Consider the following 20,726-nt stretch of genomic DNA (forward strand, 5'->3'; position numbering starts at 1 on the left):
TATCATCGGCGTACGCCAGTAGCTGTACACTCTTGTAGAAGATTGTACCGTCTCTATTTACCTCTGCAGATCTTATAATTTTCTCCAGCATCAAGTTAAAGAAGTCGAAAGAAGAAACTTCATGTGAAAGAATATTCCGAATGAAAAAACTCACACATTTCGGTTTTTTGTATCATGAATTTTTATTTCCACACGAAAGAAAATTTCGTATCATGAATTTCGGCATTGAGTATTATACTCTCGTAGTAACTTTGTTGCGAGAGTATAATAATAAATATTTTACCGATGGAGAATTCATCAAGGTGGTGACCAAGTCAGTACTTCCATGCTTTGGAAAGTCTGGTTTGATGCTTGCGGAACTTATTGAACAGGTACCATTATCAGCCCGAACGATTTGCCGTCGAACTGAAGATATAAGTTCCTATATTAAAGCCAAATCAAAGCAAACATTTTCTGAATGTAACTTTTATTTAATAAGTCTTGATGAAAGTAAAGATCAAAATGATTTGTCCCTATTAATTATTTGCATCAGAGGTGTATATCAAGTCCATCAACAAGCTCTATTAGCAAACGAAATTAATGATATTAGCGAAATGCAGTTGGCAGTTAGTGTTATTAATAAAATAAGAGGGGGCACAATTATTTGTCTCATAGAAAATTTACCCAGTTTTTAGACGATAGTAATGCTGAGCATGAAGATTTGTTGTTGTACAAAGAAGTACGTTGGCATAGCCGTTGCAGAAGCTTTGAACGCCTTTTTCTGCTTCGAAATGAAGTAATGGAATTTTTGGACCTAGAAAAAGAAGTCGATTTGCTTTCAAAATTTAAACACCCTTTATTTTTGTTGGAATTGGGCTTTCTTGTAGATATATCTTGTTTCTTCAATAAATTAAATTTAGTGTTGCAAGGAAGAAATAAATACGTTTGGGATTTGATCTCCTCAGTCGAAAAATTCAAAACACAACTGCAGTCTTTGATTTGAAGAAATGATTTGTCAAGTTTTAGATATACTAATTGTATAGCCCAAGAATTAAAGTTAGTAGGACCTTTTACAAAATTTTATGAAATAATAGGGAATATTTTTAAAAAACTTAATAGTCGTATTCAAGGTTTTGATGGCATCAAAAATGTTATCGATTTAAACCACAATCCCCTTACATGCGATGTTAATATCTTTAAATTCACAATAAAAAATGAAAAAATATTAACAAATCAAAATACATAAATTCAATTTCAGAAATACAAAAACTGTGTTCTATTATTGGTACCACTTACCAATTTGCGAATCCTCGTTTTCTACTTTGAAAAATATTCAAGTTAAGCAGCGTAATCGGTTAAATGATAATCAAATATAAAACTTATTAATTACTAAATGCACAAATTTTGATATTGATGTGGATGAAGTCATCAAAAATACACAATCCAGTTCAACACTAAATTGAAGTCATATAACTTAATTTGGGATTTTTGTCTATGAATTCTATTATTTCTATTATGTGATAAATTCTAAAAGAATGCGCAAGGAATTATGCAAAATACATGTATATATATTTTTTGTTTCCGTTGTTTTTGAAAAGCAGCTAATTATTACAGTAAAACTAAAAATTTGCATATTACATTCATTTTTTTTATTTTTAGAGCATATTTAATTAAGACATAAGCTTTCAAATTGTATTCTATGTAAATAATTTAAATTTAATTTACATTACTTCCTTTACTTATTTTCAATATTTCTATATACATGCATATGCGTATACCGTATATAGTATGTGTGAAACACACGTACATTTTCAAAAAGATTACGAGAAACCAGTACTGGTCCGAATGTATCACGAGCTGAAAATGTTCGGGACGAGTAGAATGTATCACTCGGTCAGTTGAGTCTCTCTCAACACGCACACACACTCACAAATTAAATTGTTTGATTGTATAAGTTTGCCGACCACTGGTATAGTGCCAACAAAAAACTTAAGTGTATTAACCTTTATACTATTTCGTGCAGGGGAATATACACAACAATGTAAATACAGCATACTCTCGAAAACTCCCTCTTCCTCGGCTTCCACCAGCGGGTACTGCATCGAATACTTTCAGAGCTGGAGCACTTTCATCCATTCGAACAACATGACCTAGCCAGCGTAGCCGCTGTTTTTTTATTCGCTGGACTATGTCTATGTCGTCGAATAACACATACAGCTCATCGTTCCATCGTCTGCGGTATTTGCCGTTGCCAATGTTTAAGGGACCATAAATCTTCCGCAAAACCTTTCTCTCGAAAACTCCTAGTGCCGTCTCATCGGATGTTGACATCGTCCACGCTTCTGCACCGTAAAGTAGGACGGGAATGATGAGGGACTTGTAGAGTTTGGTTTTTGTTCGTCGAGAGAGGACTTTACTTTTCAATTGCCTACTATGTCCATAGTAGCACCTGTTGGCAAGAGTGATTCTGCGTTGGATTTCCAGGCTGACATTGTTATTGCTGTTAATACTGGTTCCCAGGTAGACGAAATTATCTACAACTTCAAAGTTATGACTGTCAACAGTGACGTGGGAGCCAAGACGCGAATGCGCTGACTGTTTGTTTGATGACAGGAGATATTTCGTCTTGTCCTCGTTCACCACCAGACCCATACGCTTCGCTTCCTTATCCAGTCTGGAAAAAGCAGAACTACGGCGCGGGTGTTGTTTCCAATGATATCGATATCATCGGCGTACGCCAGTAGCTGTACACTCTTGTAGAAGATTGTACCGTCTCTATTTACCTCTGCAGATCTTATAATTTTCTCCAGCATCAAGTTAAAGAAGTCGAAAGAAGAAACTTCATGTGAAAGAATATTCCGAATGAAAAAACTCACACATTTCGGTTTTTTGTATCATGAATTTTTATTTCCACACGAAAGAAAATTTCGTATCATGAATTTCGGCATTGAGTATTATACTCTCGTAGTAACTTTGTTGCGAGAGTATAATAATAAATATTTTACCGATGGAGAATTCATCAAGGTGGTGACCAAGTCAGTACTTCCATGCTTTGGAAAGTCTGGTTTGATGCTTGCGGAACTTATTGAACAGGTACCATTATCAGCCCGAACGATTTGCCGTCGAACTGAAGATATAAGTTCCTATATTAAAGCCAAATCAAAGCAAACATTTTCTGAATGTAACTTTTATTTAATAAGTCTTGATGAAAGTAAAGATCAAAATGATTTGTCCCTATTAATTATTTGCATCAGAGGTGTATATCAAGTCCATCAACAAGCTCTATTAGCAAACGAAATTAATGATATTAGCGAAATGCAGTTGGCAGTTAGTGTTATTAATAAAATAAGAGGGGGCACAATTATTTGTCTCATAGAAAATTTACCCAGTTTTTAGACGATAGTAATGCTGAGCATGAATTATGCAAAATACATGTATATATATTTTTTGTTTCCGTTGTTTTTGAAAAGCAGCTAATTATTACAGTAAAACTAAAAATTTGCATATTACATTCATTTTTTTTATTTTTAGAGCATATTTAATTAAGACATAAGCTTTCAAATTGTATTCTATGTAAATAATTTAAATTTAATTTACATTACTTCCTTTACTTATTTTCAATATTTCTATATACATGCATATGCGTATACCGTATATAGTATGTGTGAAACACACGTACATTTTCAAAAAGATTACGAGAAACCAGTACTGGTCCGAATGTATCACGAGCTGAAAATGTTCGGGACGAGTAGAATGTATCACTCGGTCAGTTGAGTCTCTCTCAACACGCACACACACTCACAAATTAAATTGTTTGATTGTATAAGTTTGCCGACCACTGGTATAGTGCCAACAAAAAACTTAAGTGTATTAACCTTTATACTATTTCGTGCAGGGGAATATACACAACAATGTAAATACAGCATACTCTCGAAAAGTAAATTCTCAGAAAGTAAATAGTCGCGGAAAAGTTAATCACCTTTAAGATTACACATGCACAAATTTTTTAATTTACTTTTCAGAGAGTGTGATAAAAAATTCGAAACGAAGCAAGCAGCGTTTTTTACGATGTTGCAAAAACACTTACTCTCTTGTTTATCGCGTCTTTTTAGTAAATAAACTCTTCTACTTGATCCACTGGTTTAAAAATGAAAACGATGCAAATCAGGTGTCAGACTTTTTGAATTGTCGTACAAAAATGGTCAGAAAATATATTACAAAAGAAAAAAACAAAAGAATATTCAAGATTTTTTCTCTTCATAGTAAATACATATGTATGTATGTAAATGTAAATATGTTTTTCATGTAAATCCATATGTTTTATTGAAGCAAATAAATGAATGATTTTTTTAAGTTTAAAAATGCATTTAATATTATAAAAACAGATAATTTATGTATATATTAGGAAAAGTAAATTATTCGAAAAAGTAAATTACCCAAAATACCAATCGATTTACTTTTCGAGAGAGATATTGGAAAATTAGAAGGTATCGGCGACATAGAACAATCAGCACCCAGTAGTTCGGCTGGTGTCAAGCGATTACTAGAACGCTAAACCTACTAGCGATTTCATGCATTACTAGTAATTAGTCTTTTCGCTAATGATTTGTAATGCAACGAGGTATTATTCGAAAAATGAATTGGCAAAACCCACCCCTAAAAACACTACTCTGAGTTGTTTTTTCATTTCGCGCTCTCTCTCTCTCTAGTCTCTTTTGTCACAAAATTTTTTTTCCTAAAATTTGACGCGTCATTTCACATTTTTCCGACTAAGAGGAAGATGCGTAATTTGTGTACGGAAAATTATAGAATATTTTTACATATAGTGAAAAATTAATGTGCAAAAAAGTGAAAATTAATTTAATAAGTAAAAAAAATAATACAATAAGATTAAGAACACAACAAAAGAAGAAGGCAAAAAAACCACGGACGGAGGCGCCAACACCGGATCATCACAAACAACAATAAAATCACCGCAGATCACCCATCTCTACAACCATAGAACCATCGCGGGATTTTCTACCCATAGATCAGGTATATACTTACTATAATTGAAAACATATTAAGTACATCAATTTAACATTATTATACTAAAAACTAATAATATTTTTTATTTTGCACACATATGTATACGTATATTAAATAATAAATAAAAATTAATTAAAATAATTAATAATAAAAAATTAATATTAATAAAGAAATTAAATAATTAGTAAATAAGAATAATATAATGTAAGATAATTTTTAAGGACGAAAAAAGGGAGGAGATAGAATATAAGAATAGTAGAAAATAAATATTTGTACATGAATTAAATAAATATATTTCTTTGTATTTCGTAAATATTTGTTTTATTTTTTGTAAAAGTGTTGTTTTCAAAAGTTTTTCTCAGGCATAGAACCACATGCGGTAATGGACCAGTAGAATCGCTAGCGATTTTGAATTAATGAAACCTCTAGCATGTTCGAATTAGTCAAATCACTAGCCATTTTGAATTAACGAAAACGCTAGTGATTCTGTTCTAGCGATTCACTAACGATTTTGGAACTAGTCCTTTCACCAATGACTGGTAATGCAGAGTCGCACCGCTCGATTACCCTCGTAGGACATTGCAATGTAAAAATCGTTAATCAAATACCCTTGCATGTAATCGGGCTAGGACCGGTGCTAATGATTCGGAATTAGTTATATCGTTAGCTCTTCTCCGATGTTACCGAACTACAGGGCAATGACTAACAAATGTGTAATCGATTGCAACACCGAGAATGCATCTATCTTAGGAATGCATATATTTAATAATATGGAATATGAAAATTACTGTTCTCTTTCGGACTTTATAAACATTCAGTTTCCTGCTATTTTGGGTAAAAGCTTCTTACTTCAACTTCAAATGAAATTTGTATTTGTATCGAATTTCTTAAGCTATCAAAGGTGAGAGGTACCACTAAGTAAAGTAAATTGTAGAGTTGGGTAAGTTTTATTACAATACAGAGATTTTCAACATTTGTATTCTGTGCCCTACCAACTGAAAACAATTTGGGTGGGGTTTGCTAAGAGAGTATAATAGTTTTGTTCACATAACGGTTGTTTTGTAAGTCATAAACTAAACGAGCTAAATATAGGGTTATATATGAGGAGTGACTTTTCAAAAGGGGATATTAACATTTTTATTTTTTTAACTAAGTATCCAGTTTTCTTCTTAGTGTTAATATACACATTTTTGTTACTTGAATTATGATTTGAACGAGATAAAGTAAAATAGCTTTAAATATGAGCGTCTGTTTCAAAAGGGAATATTTTCATCCACAAAAATATAGCTTTGTTCATTTCATAACATAAAATGATATTAACAAGTTAATTACATAGTATTTATAGTGAGTATTATCCTTTTCAAAACGCGATATTTACTTTTACTCAGTGTTTTATTTCTCATAACTCTCAGGACATACAATTTATTAAAATTAAAAAATATAAATCAAGGATCAAATCTGTTCACACTTAGAGCTTCTCAGAAGTGTTTGATTTGAAATAAATAACTTGAAGTTTATGAATTGATATTCATTTTAGTATAAAATAATATAAGTAAATAAAATTGTTTATTTAATTTATTTAGTTTTTGTGAAGAGTTTAGTGCCTTACCGTATTTTTATAGCTTGATAATAACTGGAAATTATTTTCAACTACAAACTTAATCGAATAATATATTATTTAACAACGCAATTTATTTATTCAAAGATTATATTATAGGAGTACGAATAATTAAATTTGAGAAAATGTATGGCGCATTTAAATCTATTTTTGCCTTATCCCATTTTAAAATTTTGTTCCTGTTTCATTTGCATTTATGAACTTAAAGATGAATGAACATAAAAATCGTTTATTTATTTTAATTTGATAAAAACCAAACTTTTATAAAATAAGAATCATAGAAATATATACAAATTATGACTTGAATTACAATGTAGCTCCATTAAATTGAATTTTGTTTCCAAATTCTTTCTGCAACTACTTCTTTTTCGCTACAAGTTTTCCGCATTTGCATAGCAGTTGCATGTTGCACAGAGTATTATAGTTTTGTTCACAACGGTTGTTTGAATCACTCAGAAATAAAAAAGTTAGATATGGGGTTATATATATATAAATTATCAGGATGACGACTGGATTCGAATTGGTATACATTTTCGTTGGCACCCTGAGGAGGTTGGTATTGGTATTGAAAATCGGACCATTGCCACGCCCACAAAATGTCGAAACCGAAAACGTATAAAGTGTCATAACTAGACCATAAATAAAGTTATGGAAGTGAAATTTGGTACTTTAAAGTAGGCGTGGCCCCGCCTCCAAATTAAACCAAACTTTCTGCAGTCACGTCACTTCCCTATTATACACACATCCCATGCAAAGGTTAGGTTGAAAATTATTAAAAGTGCGTTAATTCACTAACTTAAAACCTCAGAAACACTAAATTTTACAGAAGAAATGGCAGAGGAGAGCTAATGTCAGATTAAAAAATTAAAAATGGGCGTGGCGTCGACCACTTATGGGCCAAAAACCATATCTCAAAGACTACTCGACCGATTTCAATCAAATGCGGTACATAATACTTTCTTGACACCCTGATGAAACGGACTGAATATGGGCGAAATCGGTTTACAACCACGCTTACTTCCCATATAACTCAATTTTGAATTCCAACTGATTCCTTCACTTTATAATCGGCCCTATTCCCGTTGTCGTTATCGTTTTAAAACGAAATAACGCATATTTGGCATTCCTGTTGTCGTTATTGACATTTATCAAAAATAAATTGAGATTCCCCAATTAGAAACGACATAGAAACAGTCGTTCTTTGACGTTGCTATATTTGGGAGCGTGGTGGTGGTGGAAGATGGTTGGCATTAATAAAATTGCAGTTTTATATCTAAGGCTATACTTAAGATAACAAAGAAAGAAAGGTACACAACAAGTCCGAAACTAGAGCAACAAGAGGAGGACTTAATAAACAGATACCATTGTCTCCTTTGGAAGAAGCTGTTGCGAATTGAATGCAGTTCGATAATTAGTTGGAGCACCAGGTACGAAACAAATACAAAGACATTTGCGACAGAATGCCGAAATTTGAGTATATGATTTCATTCACAAGAAATTTATAATACGAAATTATCTTTCGTGTGGAAATAAAAATTCATGGGAATGCTTTATTTACATGGTGTTTACAATATATATATATATATAGTTCCTGTTACTCCTGCAAGGAGCATAGGGCCACAGTAAAACAGTTCCAACCATTTCTGTCACATGCCATACGCTTTATTTCGCCCCAACTTTTTCCTGTAGGTCTGAAGTCAGCCTCCAACTGTCTTCTCCACGTATGAGCAGGTCTGCCAACTCGCCTCTGTCCAGGCGGGTTCCAATCAATAGCATTTCTTGCTATATCGTTTACAGGTTTGCGCAAAGTGTGCCCGATCCACGCCCACTTACGTTTGAGAATTTCGAGACGCAGTGGGGTTTGTTGCGTGCGTCTCCATAGCGTTTCATTGGAGATTATATCCGGCCAGTAAATGCATAGTATTCTTCGAAGGCAACGGTTGACGAAGGTTTGTAGTCCCTGGTGATGACATTCCAAGTCTCACAGCCATACAGCAAAACAGATTTTATGTTGGAGTCAAACAACCGCACTTTTGTTCGAATGGATAACTGTTGAGACTTCCAAATATTTTTGAGCATTCCAAATGCTTGTTTTGCTTTTTCTATGCGATTACTTATATCCTCAGAGGAACCTCCAGAAGCGGTTATCGTGCAGCCAAGATATAGGAATGATTCAACATCTTCTACGTATGTGCAGTGGACTCTTATTGTTGGTGTTCAAACGTTTTTGAGATTAATTTTAAGACCTGCGTTTGTGGATGATTCAGCTATATCGTCGAGTTTAGCTTGCATATCTACGTGTCATCCGCATAATCTAAGTCCTCTCTCTTCACGCGTTGCGCTCCTCAGCACAACATCCAGAAATGTGTTAAAAAGTAAAGGCGACAAAACACACCCTTGTCGCACGCCTCTTTCGACAGGAATGCAGCTACCAAGTTGGCTATCGTGCAACACGCGGCAACTGACCCCAGAGTACAAGCCCTTTATAAGTGTAATGAGGGTGTCCGGGACTCCTTTACATTCCAGAGCGCTCCAAATTGCACGATGACATAGCGTGTCGAACGCTTTCTCGAAACCTATGAAAGCTACATACAGTGAGGAGCGCCATTCCGCCGACTGTTCAACGATTATTCGCAACGTGTTTACATGATCAACACACGCCCTTCTGGGACGAAAGCCGGCCTGTTCCTTTCTGAATCCTTCGTCTAGTTCCGAAGCTAGTCTAAGTCTTATAATTTCAGCTATAACTTTATTGAGACAACTTAATAGCGTTATTCCCCTCCAGTTATTGCACAATGTGAGGTCACCCTTTTTCGGAAGATTAATGATGATACGTTCTTTTAGCTCATGCGTGAGCTCTTTCGATTTCCAGAAATTTTTAATAAGGGGCAGGATCAGAGAGGCACTCGTCACTGGATCTGCTTTCATAAGTTCTGGGGGTATATTGTCAATTCCAATAATTGCCTTGTTGTTTTTCATACATTTTATAGCCATGGTGATCTCGGCTACATTTGGACATTCTACGGATATAAGGGGGTTATCTATGTGTGCTTTGCATTTGCATATACGGTGTGCATTATCAAGAGTAGAGGCTAAGGTTTTAGTCTAGAAATTCGACCAGATCTCAAGCAGGTTTCCTTTGATGTGGTGATATTGCCATTGCTATCTCTTAGGGGCCTAGCAGTTGGTTTGGAGTGACATAGAGCGAGTTGTCTTGTGTATATGTAGAGGTCTCTGCTGCGATTCGTCACGGCTGCAATTTGAGCCTTCTTCGCGATGTCATCGACCCACTTTCGCTTGTCACGCCGCGCACTCTTTTTTATCTCGCGGGCTAGTGCTGAATACTGCCTTTGTAGCAGTACTTTTATATTACGCGTTCTTGCGGCGTTAAGATCTGCTTTCATACGTTTCCTATGTGCAATCAGTGCCCAAGATCTGTCTGATAGCCACTCTTTCCGCGCACTTTGTGGTGTTCCAATCAGTATTTCTGGTGTTTACAATAAGGCTGATTATTTAATACATCTTTTTATAAATTAATGATGAAATTTACTTTAAATCTTTTCTAACATTATACATCCCACCTTAAATTGAAATAATCGAGAAAGTGGCAATTCGTACTCCATTTGAAGAAAAACTAGTAAGGAAGGGCTAAATTCAAGTGGAACCGAGTCTTTTCTGATGTAAGGTTTTAACCCATGCCCTCATGTTCCATCTTTACCATGAAATTTAAGATTTCTGGGGTTTTTCCTTACTGAATTAAAGCATTTTTCAGTAGTTTTCAACATAACCTTTATATGGGAGGTAGGCGTGGTTATAATCCGATTTCCTCCATTTTCAGACTTTATAAGGAAGTAGCTAAAAGAAACGACTCTAGAGAGTTTGGTTAATATAGTTTTAGTAGTCCTCGCCCACTTTCCCAAAAAAATACATTCAAACATGCCCCTACTTAGTACAATCCTTTATACCAAATATTACTTTCATATCTCTATTTATTAAATTTAGGAAAGAAAACGAGAACGTTGGTGAATAAATTTCTCGTTTTTTGGAAATCCAAAATCAAAGTCACTCGTTATACTCTCGCAACAAAGTTGCTAAAGAGAGTATTATTGTTTTGTTCGCATAACGGTTGTTTGTGTCACCCAGAAATAAAAGAGTTAGATAAGGATTTTATATATATTTAAATGATCAGAGTGATCAGAGTTAAATGATGATGAGTGGAGTTAAAATCCGGATGTCTGTCCATCTGTCCGTGCAAGCTATAACTTGAGTAAATTGAGATATCTTAAAGAGATATTGTACACATATTCCTTGAGGAGATTGGTATAGAAAATGCCACAAAATTGCTAAAACCGAAAACATATAAAGGGTCATAACTAGGACATAAGTAAAGTTATAAAAGTAAAATTTGGTACAAAGGATCGCACTAGGAAGGGTCATATTTTTTTCTTGCGAAAGTGGGCCCGCTCCTATTAGGTTTTTTGTACATATCTCGTAAACTACTAAAGCCATATCAACCAAACTTTCTATAGTCGTTTATTTTAGCCACTTCCTTATATATGTATGGGTATGTTAAAACTACTAAAAATGCTGTAATTCACTAAGAAAAAACAGGAAAAATCTTAAATTACATAGTAAAGATGGTACAAATGAGCTGCACTCAAATTGGTATACTAAGATTGAACTACTTGACCAATTTCAATGAAATTCAGTTAATTTTCCTGTTTCCTAGTTTCCATATACCAGAACTTTGATGTCAATCTGAGTTGTTTACGTTACAATATATAAAGTAAGCACACTGGAAGATATCGGAACAGAACTTGGCGAAAATACTGCATTTATAGTGTGGCAACGCCCTTCTAAAAACCGTCGAAATTTTCAAGGCCCTATGTATCGAACATGATGACCTTAGTACTTCTAATAAATATTTTACCGAAAATATAAGTAAGTCTCTCTCAGTATTTTGAAGAAATTAAGAGAGAACATTTTTCTTTTAATAATATGAATTACCAAGGCCCCATTTTATTTTTTTTCCTAATGGACTTTATGCCGAATGTGTGGGTCGAATTATGTGTTATATTAATTCAATAATATGTAAACTGTGGGATTTTTAATTAGTTATTAAAAAAAAGAATCCGGAAAGAGTAATTGCTCAAGAAATGTTTTACAAAAATGAATTCAATTTGGCGGAACTACTATGTTATTGCAAGTAATGATTGGAAGAATTCTTATTGGAAATGTATGTATTTACATGTTTATTATAAATGCGTGGCGTCTAATAAGTTTTATCCAACTGCATCAGAAAGAATTACACGTAAGGTCTAAACTGTAATATGTTTCATCACCAGGTTCAAATAATCGATGGGGCTGATGGCAAATGTACTGCGGAATTCAAAGTAGAACCTGAACATGTCAATCGCGGTGGATTTTTACATGGCGGGTTTACAGCTACTGTAGTTGATATGGTGACCACGTACGCACTTATGTCCAAACCCTGTAATCCCGGCGTTACAGTTGATTTGCATGTTACTTACTTAAAAGCAGCTAAAGAAGGTGACACAATTGTAGTTTCTGCAAATACAATAAGAGCGGGGAAAAAACTAGCTTTTATTGAATGCGTTTTAATGCAGAAAAATGATGGAGCCATTGTAGCTAAGGGAAGTCAAACAAAATTTGTAGAATGTATGTAGTGATAATGATATACCACTTCACTGGATTATTAAATAAAAGTCACTAAGTTTATCGTACAATAAATATGGAATAAAAACATTACAAAACTATGTACATATATGTTTTCTTTTTAACAATACTCAGCGCATTCAATGTCAAGTGCTGAACACAAAGACGACGACACGACACAGCGACGGCTGATCACAAATGTCGCTTTGAAGCCAGCGTCTTGAACATTTTGAAGACGGCAGCGACATATCAAACAGCAATTTCATTGTTGCCGTTCTAAAATCTTTCACTACAATAAAATTTACATATTTAGTTTAAAGTGAAATTATTTATGTAAAAAAAAAATAACGTCATATTTGTTATAACTTTTAATAATTTTACATTTCGCATATTAGTGGCAACTCTACAGCTGCCCATTGTCGTCGCCAAAATTAGAAACATTTTTAATTTAGCGACAACGACAACTACAAGCCACAAGCCTGTTGTCGCGTAGTTGTGCTGCTGTAAAAAAACTGTGACCATAAGAACGCTTGTATTTTAATATTTTACAGATGTCGCTTATCGTCTTCTATGTGTTCAGCACATCAATAATATTAAAAGGCACTTAAAAGAGGAAATTTGCAAACAATTTTGTTTTTGTGGCCTAAATATTGCAGTCATTTAAGCGGGGAATTTAGTATGTAAATTGAGAGAAAAAACGATGTCGCAAAATATGGTCACTTAAGCGGGAAAGGCACTTAAACGGGGGGATCACTGTATTGCAAAATTTCTTTATTTAAACTCTGAAATATTGAACAATAAAGTCGAGATTGTAACATGTAATCATCGGTGACGTCAAAGAATTGGACATCAATATACAGGATGTATATAAAAGATAGTCGTGATAGTTACACTATAATTGAAGAACGGCCGGACCAATTTAGCTTAAATTTGGTTTGTAGATAGCTTAGGACCGGGGACGGGATATAAGATAATTTTAATTACATTCCCGTGTTGAGAACGTGAATAAACTGTGGTATGAAAAACGCAACTGACATTCGATATAAAACACAAATTTATTATTCAAAACATCATAGTATTCGATAATTTCATAAAAATGCAAACAAAACTTATAGGCAAACGAAATATTTATCAGTCAAAACATTTTCATTTCATTTGTTAAAAATTGAAAAACAAAACGCAACTGCCAAAAGTCCTGAATGTCTATGGATGAATATTTGAAGATTTGATATGTTAAATTTAACCCTTTACCTAGTCATGTGATAGTTATGTTAGGAATCGATTTATTGAGCCAATTTCTGTATTACGGTTATAATAATTATTTAAATACAAATATTAATACGAGGAAATGTTAATATTTATACATATCTAACAGAAACTATGCCTCATATAATGTTCATTCGTTAGTGTGTTGAAGCCTATCGTTTACTTTTGTTTTCGATCCAAAAGTTTGCATTACAAAATTCAGTGGCATTGTAAGAAGTGGTAAAATTTACTTATTGAAAAGGGATTTAATATCGCATTAAACGAATAGGTTTTTCTTATAGTACAATGCGTTTACATTTAGTGTATTTTTACCAAGCATGTTTTTTAATTTTGTTTTGTTTTTCGACTCTTAGGGCAATGTAAAATTTGTATAATATGGGATAGGATATAACTTAAACGGGAACGCGAAGAAACTAACAGCCCTATTCTCATGCCCTCACAAAAATCACCACACTCACTATTGTGAGTTTTTTGGATTTTGTGATGATTACCTTATGCTGGAGAAAATTCAAAAGCTCAAATGCTTACAATTTTCTCAAATATCTGTGACCTGAGAAAGCAGCCATCACAATACAAAACTATTTGTGTTTGTTTTGGTTTTTAGCAATATTTGTAAACAAATGTGTAAATATTTGCGTGCTATAACGAGCATGGAGGAATTGTTCTTTGAAAAAATGGCCTCTATAAAAGTTCAGTTATCGAATAATTGTGTTTAACCGAATCTGGAGCAATTTGGACGTACCTTGCATTTTCATTTGTTAGCGATTTGCTGCCTAAGTCCTAAAACTGTACGATCCGATAAGGACGCATTATTTTTGTAAAGCAAAGGACACTGACGCACAGCCTCTATAGACGAAGATTTACACCCAGGTTATTTTTATACTCTCGCGACAAAGTTGCTACGAGAATATTATAGTTTTGTCTACATAACGGTTGGTTGCAAGTCCAAAACTAAACGAGTTAGATATAGGGTTATATATATCAAAATGATAAGGTGACGAAAAAAGTTCAAATCCGGACTCTGTCCGTCCGTGTGTCCGTCCGTCCGTGCAAGCTGTAACTTGAGTAAAAATTTAGATATCTTAATGAAAATGAAATTGGAAGACGTATTTCTTGGCACCATAAGATTCGTTAAGTTCGAAAATGTGCGTAATCGGACCATTGCCACTCCCACAAAATGGCGATAACCGAAAATTTGGTACAAAGGATTGTTCTAGGAAAGGGCATATTTGGATGTAATTTTTTTGGGGAATTGGGCGTGGCCCCGCCCACTACTATGTTTTTTGTACATATCTCGCAAACTAATTAAGCTATATCAAGGAAACTTTCTAGAGTCGTTTCTTTTAGGTACTACCTTATACCGTCCAAAAATGAAGGAAATCGGGTCATACGGCCCACCTCCCATACAAAGGTTATATTAAAAATTACTAAAAATGCAGTAAGTTCAGTAAGGAAAACAACCAGAAACCTTAAATTTCATTGTAAAGATGGCACAGAAGAGCTGCTCTCAAAATGGTTTACAAAATTTTAAATGGGCGTGGTTCCGCCCACTTATGGGTCAAAAACCATATCTTCCTTACTTGTTTTATAATTCTTTTGTTTTTTAACTTTCGACTGTAAATACGCATTTTCATTTGTTTACAAATTTTACATCAATTTGTATTTATTTTGAATTTATTTCTTTTGAAACAACTGTTTGACAGCAAAATGCTTTTCACCTCAATTGGTGACTTTTTTAAGCTTTTTTCTTATGAGGTTCGAGCCAGAATAGACTCACAAAATATACGTCACAAGAAACCTCACAAATTTTTCTTCACAACTCAGTTATGAGGTTTTTTCAGAATAGGGCTGTAACACCCCAATTGAATTGTGCAGTTAAAAATACAAATACGTGAAAAAAATATTTTATTTGAATCAAAATATAAACAAGTAAGGAAGGGCTAAGTTCGGGTGTAACCGAACATTTTATACTCTCGCAATTTAATTTATTTATTTAACTTTATTTATATTATATAATACACAATTTGACCCACATATTCGTCATATATATTGTATAAAGTCCATTGAAAGTTGGAAACCATAATATTAGGTTAGAAGCATCGATATCTTCACTAGTACTTACTTTATATATTGTAAAGTAAACGATTCAGATTGTCTTCAAAGTTCTGGTATCTAGGAAGTATGCGTGGTTGTGAAGCGATTTGGCCTATTTTCACAACATATCCTTGGGATGTAAGGAAACTATTACAAATGTGTTAAAAAGTAAAGGCGACAAAACACACCCTTGTCGCACGCCTCTTTCGACAGGAATGCAGCTACCAAGTTGGCTATCGTGCAACACGCGGCAACTGACCCCAGAGTACAAGCCCTTTATAAGTGTAATGAGGGTGTCCGGGACTCCTTTACATTCCAGAGCGCTCCAAATTGCACGATGACATAGCGTGTCGAACGCTTTCTCGAAACCTATGAAAGCTACATACAGTGAGGAGCGCCATTCCGCCGACTGTTCAACGATTATTCGCAACGTGTTTACATGATCAACACACGCCCTTCTGGGACGAAAGCCGGCCTGTTCCTTTCTGAATCCTTCGTCTAGTTCCGAAGCTAGTCTAAGTCTTATAATTTCAGCTATAACTTTATTGAGACAACTTAATAGCGTTATTCCCCTCCAGTTATTGCACAATGTGAGGTCACCCTTTTTCGGAAGATTAATGATGATACGTTCTTTTAGCTCATGCGTGAGCTCTTTCGATTTCCAGAAATTTTTAATAAGGGGCAGGATCAGAGAGGCACTCGTCACTGGATCTGCTTTCATAAGTTCTGGGGGTATATTGTCAATTCCAATAATTGCCTTGTTGTTTTTCATACATTTTATAGCCATGGTGATCTCGGCTACATTTGGACATTCTACGGATATAAGGGGGTTATCTATGTGTGCTTTGCATTTGCATATACGGTGTGCATTACCAAGAGTAGAGGCTAAGGTTTTAGTCTAGAAATTCGACCAGATCTCAAGCAGGTTTCCTTTGATGTGGTGATATTGCCATTGCTATCTCTTAGGGGCCTAGCAGTTGGTTTGGAGTGACATAGAGCGAGTTGTCTTGTGTATATGTAGAGGTCTCTGCTGCGATTCGTCACGGCTGCAATTTGAGCCTTCTTCGCGATGTCATCGACCCACTTTCGCTTGTCACGCCGCGCACTCTTTTTTATCTCGCGGGCTAGTGCTGAATACTGCCTTTGTAGCAGTACTTTTATATTACGCGTTCTTGCGGCGTTAAGATCTGCTTTCATACGTTTCCTATGTGCAATCAGTGCCCAAGATCTGTCTGATAGCCACTCTTTCCGCGCACTTTGTGGTGTTCCAATCAGTATTTCTGGTGTTTACAATAAGGCTGATTATTTAATACATCTTTTTATAAATTAATGATGAAATTTACTTTAAATCTTTTCTAACATTATACATCCCACCTTAAATTGAAATAATCGAGAAAGTGGCAATTCGTACTCCATTTGAAGAAAAACTAGTAAGGAAGGGCTAAATTCAAGTGGAACCGAGTCTTTTCTGATGTAAGGTTTTAACCCATGCCCTCATGTTCCATCTTTACCATGAAATTTAAGATTTCTGGGGTTTTTCCTTACTGAATTAAAGCATTTTTCAGTAGTTTTCAACATAACCTTTATATGGGAGGTAGGCGTGGTTATAATCCGATTTCCTCCATTTTCAGACTTTATAAGGAAGTAGCTAAAAGAAACGACTCTAGAGAGTTTGGTTAATATAGTTTTAGTAGTCCTCGCCCACTTTCCCAAAAAAATACATTCAAACATGCCCCTACTTAGTACAATCCTTTATACCAAATATTACTTTCATATCTCTATTTATTAAATTTAGGAAAGAAAACGAGAACGTTGGTGAATAAATTTCTCGTTTTTTGGAAATCCAAAATCAAAGTCACTCGTTATACTCTCGCAACAAAGTTGCTAAAGAGAGTATTATTGTTTTGTTCGCATAACGGTTGTTTGTGTCACCCAGAAATAAAAGAGTTAGATAAGGATTTTATATATATTTAAATGATCAGAGTGATCAGAGTTAAATGATGATGAGTGGAGTTAAAATCCGGATGTCTGTCCATCTGTCCGTGCAAGCTATAACTTGAGTAAATTGAGATATCTTAAAGAGATATTGTACACATATTCCTTGAGGAGATTGGTATAGAAAATGCCACAAAATTGCTAAAACCGAAAACATATAAAGGGTCATAACTAGGACATAAGTAAAGTTATAAAAGTAAAATTTGGTACAAAGGATCGCACTAGGAAGGGTCATATTTTTTTCTTGCGAAAGTGGGCCCGCTCCTATTAGGTTTTTTGTACATATCTCGTAAACTACTAAAGCCATATCAACCAAACTTTCTATAGTCGTTTATTTTAGCCACTTCCTTATATATGTATGGGTATGTTAAAACTACTAAAAATGCTGTAATTCACTAAGAAAAAACAGGAAAAATCTTAAATTACATAGTAAAGATGGTACAAATGAGCTGCACTCAAATTGGTATACTAAGATTGAACTACTTGACCAATTTCAATGAAATTCAGTTAATTTTCCTGTTTCCTAGTTTCCATATACCAGAACTTTGATGTCAATCTGAGTTGTTTACGTTACAATATATAAAGTAAGCACACTGGAAGATATCGGAACAGAACTTGGCGAAAATACTGCATTTATAGTGTGGCAACGCCCTTCTAAAAACCGTCGAAATTTTCAAGGCCCTATGTATCGAACATGATGACCTTAGTACTTCTAATAAATATTTTACCGAAAATATAAGTAAGTCTCTCAGATATTTTGAAGAAATTAAGAGAGAACATTTTTCTTTTAATAATATGAATTACCAAGGCCCCATTTTATTTTTTTTCCTAATGGACTTTATGCCGAATGTGTGGGTCGAATTATGTGTTATATTAATTCAATAATATGTAAACTGTGGGATTTTTAATTAGTTATTAAAAAAAAGAATCCGGAAAGAGTAATTGCTCAAGAAATGTTTTACAAAAATGAATTCAATTTGGCGGAACTACTATGTTATTGCAAGTAATGATTTGAAGAATTCTTATTGGAAATGTATGTATTTACATGTTTATTATAAATGCGTGGCGTCTAATAAGTTTTATCCAACTGCATCAGAAAGAATTACACGTAAGGTCTAAACTGTAATCTGTTTCATCACCAGGTTCAAATAATCGATGGGGCTGATGGCAAATGTACTGCGGAATTCAAAGTAGAACCTGAACATGTCAATCGCGGTGGATTTTTACATGGCGGGTTTACAGCTACTGTAGTTGATATGGTGACCACGTACGCACTTATGTCCAAACCCTGTAATCCCGGCGTTACAGTTGATTTGCATGTTACTTACTTAAAAGCAGCTAAAGAAGGTGACACAATTGTAGTTTCTGCAAATACAATAAGAGCGGGGAAAAAACTAGCTTTTATTGAATGCGTTTTAATGCAGAAAAATGATGGAGCCATTGTAGCTAAGGGAAGTCAAACAAAATTTGTAGAATGTATGTAGTGATAATGATATACCACTTCACTGGATTATTAAATAAAAGTCACTAAGTTTATCGTACAATAAATATGGAATAAAAACATTACAAAACTATGTACATATATGTTTTCTTTTTAACAATACTCAGCGCATTCAATGTCAAGTGCTGAACACAAAGACGACGACACGACACAGCGACGGCTGATCACAAATGTCGCTTTGAAGCCAGCGTCTTGAACATTTTGAAGACGGCAGCGACATATCAAACAGCAATTTCATTGTTGCCGTTCTAAAATCTTTCACTACAATAAAATTTACATATTTAGTTTAAAGTGAAATTATTTATGTAAAAAAAAATAACGTCATATTTGTTATAACTTTTAATAATTTTACATTTCGCATATTAGTGGCAACTCTACAGCTGCCCATTGTCGTCGCCAAAATTAGAAACATTTTTAATTTAGCGACAACGACAACTACAAGCCACAAGCCTGTTGTCGCGTAGTTGTGCTGCTGTAAAAAAACTGTGACCATAAGAACGCTTGTATTTTAATATTTTACAGATGTCGCTTATCGTCTTCTATGTGTTCAGCACATCAATAATATTAAAAGGCACTTAAAAGAGGAAATTTGCAAACAATTTTGTTTTTGTGGCCTAAATATTGCAGTCATTTAAGCGGGGAATTTAGTATGTAAATTGAGAGAAAAAACGATGTCGCAAAATATGGTCACTTAAGCGGGAAAGGCACTTAAACGGGGGGATCACTGTATTGCAAAATTTCTTTATTTAAACTCTGAAATATTGAACAATAAAGTCGAGATTGTAACATGTAATCATCGGTGACGTCAAAGAATTGGACATCAATATACAGGATGTATATAAAAGATAGTCGTGATAGTTACACTATAATTGAAGAACGGCCGGACCAATTTAGCTTAAATTTGGTTTGTAGATAGCTTAGGACCGGGGACGGGATATAAGATAATTTTAATTACATTCCCGTGTTGAGAACGTGAATAAACTGTGGTATGAAAAACGCAACTGACATTCGATATAAAACACAAATTTATTATTCAAAACATCATAGTATTCGATAATTTCATAAAAATGCAAACAAAACTTATAGGCAAACGAAATATTTATCAGTCAAAACATTTTCATTTCATTTGTTAAAAATTGGAAAACAAAACGCAACTGCCAAAAGTCCTGAATGTCTATGGATGAATATTTGAAGATTTGATATGTTAAATTTAACCCTTTACCTAGTCATGTGATAGTTATGTTAGGAATCGATTTATTGAGCCAATTTCTGTATTACGGTTATAATAATTATTTAAATACAAATATTAATACGAGGAAATGTTAATATTTATACATATCTAACAGAAACTATGCCTCATATAATGTTCATTCGTTAGTGTGTTGAAGCCTATCGTTTACTTTTGTTTTCGATCCAAAAGTTTGCATTACAAAATTCAGTGGCATTGTAAGAAGTGGTAAAATTTACTTATTGAAAAGGGATTTAATATCGCATTAAACGAATAGGTTTTTCTTATAGTACAATGCGTTTACATTTAGTGTATTTTTACCAAGCATGTTTTTTAATTTT

The 20,726-nt window shown here is 34.1% G+C and overlaps 2 protein-coding genes across 6 annotated transcripts in view; both read left to right on the plus strand.

Moving 5' to 3' along the window:
- The window catches only part of LOC105219810 (acyl-coenzyme A thioesterase 13-like), a 138,937-nt gene that overhangs the window by 10,058 nt on the left and 108,153 nt on the right, over positions 1 to 20,726 (plus strand). For 3 of the 5 annotated variants that reach the window (XM_054229271.1, XM_054229273.1, XM_054229272.1), the window contains one exon: positions 11,971 to 12,402. The exons of the other annotated variants lie outside the window; for them this stretch is intronic. In XM_054229271.1, coding sequence (XP_054085246.1) covers positions 11,971 to 12,312 — 342 coding nt within the window. In that variant the 3' untranslated portion in view covers positions 12,313 to 12,402. Of the gene's footprint in view, positions 1 to 11,970; positions 12,403 to 20,726 lie in introns of those variants that run through there. 5 annotated transcript variants of the gene reach the window in all.
- LOC128921824 (acyl-coenzyme A thioesterase 13-like) lies at positions 18,623 to 19,230 on the plus strand. Its single transcript, XM_054230304.1, has 2 exons — positions 18,623 to 18,689; positions 18,770 to 19,230. The coding sequence occupies exons 1-2, from the start codon at positions 18,623 to 18,625 to the stop codon at positions 19,138 to 19,140; spliced, it is 438 nt and encodes a 145-aa protein (XP_054086279.1). The 3' UTR covers positions 19,141 to 19,230.

The sequence above is a fragment of the Zeugodacus cucurbitae genome, chromosome 4 (assembly GCF_028554725.1).
Source record: "Zeugodacus cucurbitae isolate PBARC_wt_2022May chromosome 4, idZeuCucr1.2, whole genome shotgun sequence".
NCBI lineage: Eukaryota > Metazoa > Arthropoda > Insecta > Diptera > Tephritidae > Zeugodacus > Zeugodacus cucurbitae.

Bases quoted from the DNA above. Each gene is read 5' to 3' on its own strand.
- LOC128921824 (XM_054230304.1), top strand. From the start codon at position 18,623: ATGAATTCAATTTGGCGGAACTACTATGTTATTGCAAGTAATGATTTG. The intron at 18,690-18,769 runs GTATGTATTTAC...ATTACACGTAAG, and splicing joins GAAGAATTCTTATTGGAAAT to GTCTAAACTGTAATCTGTTT.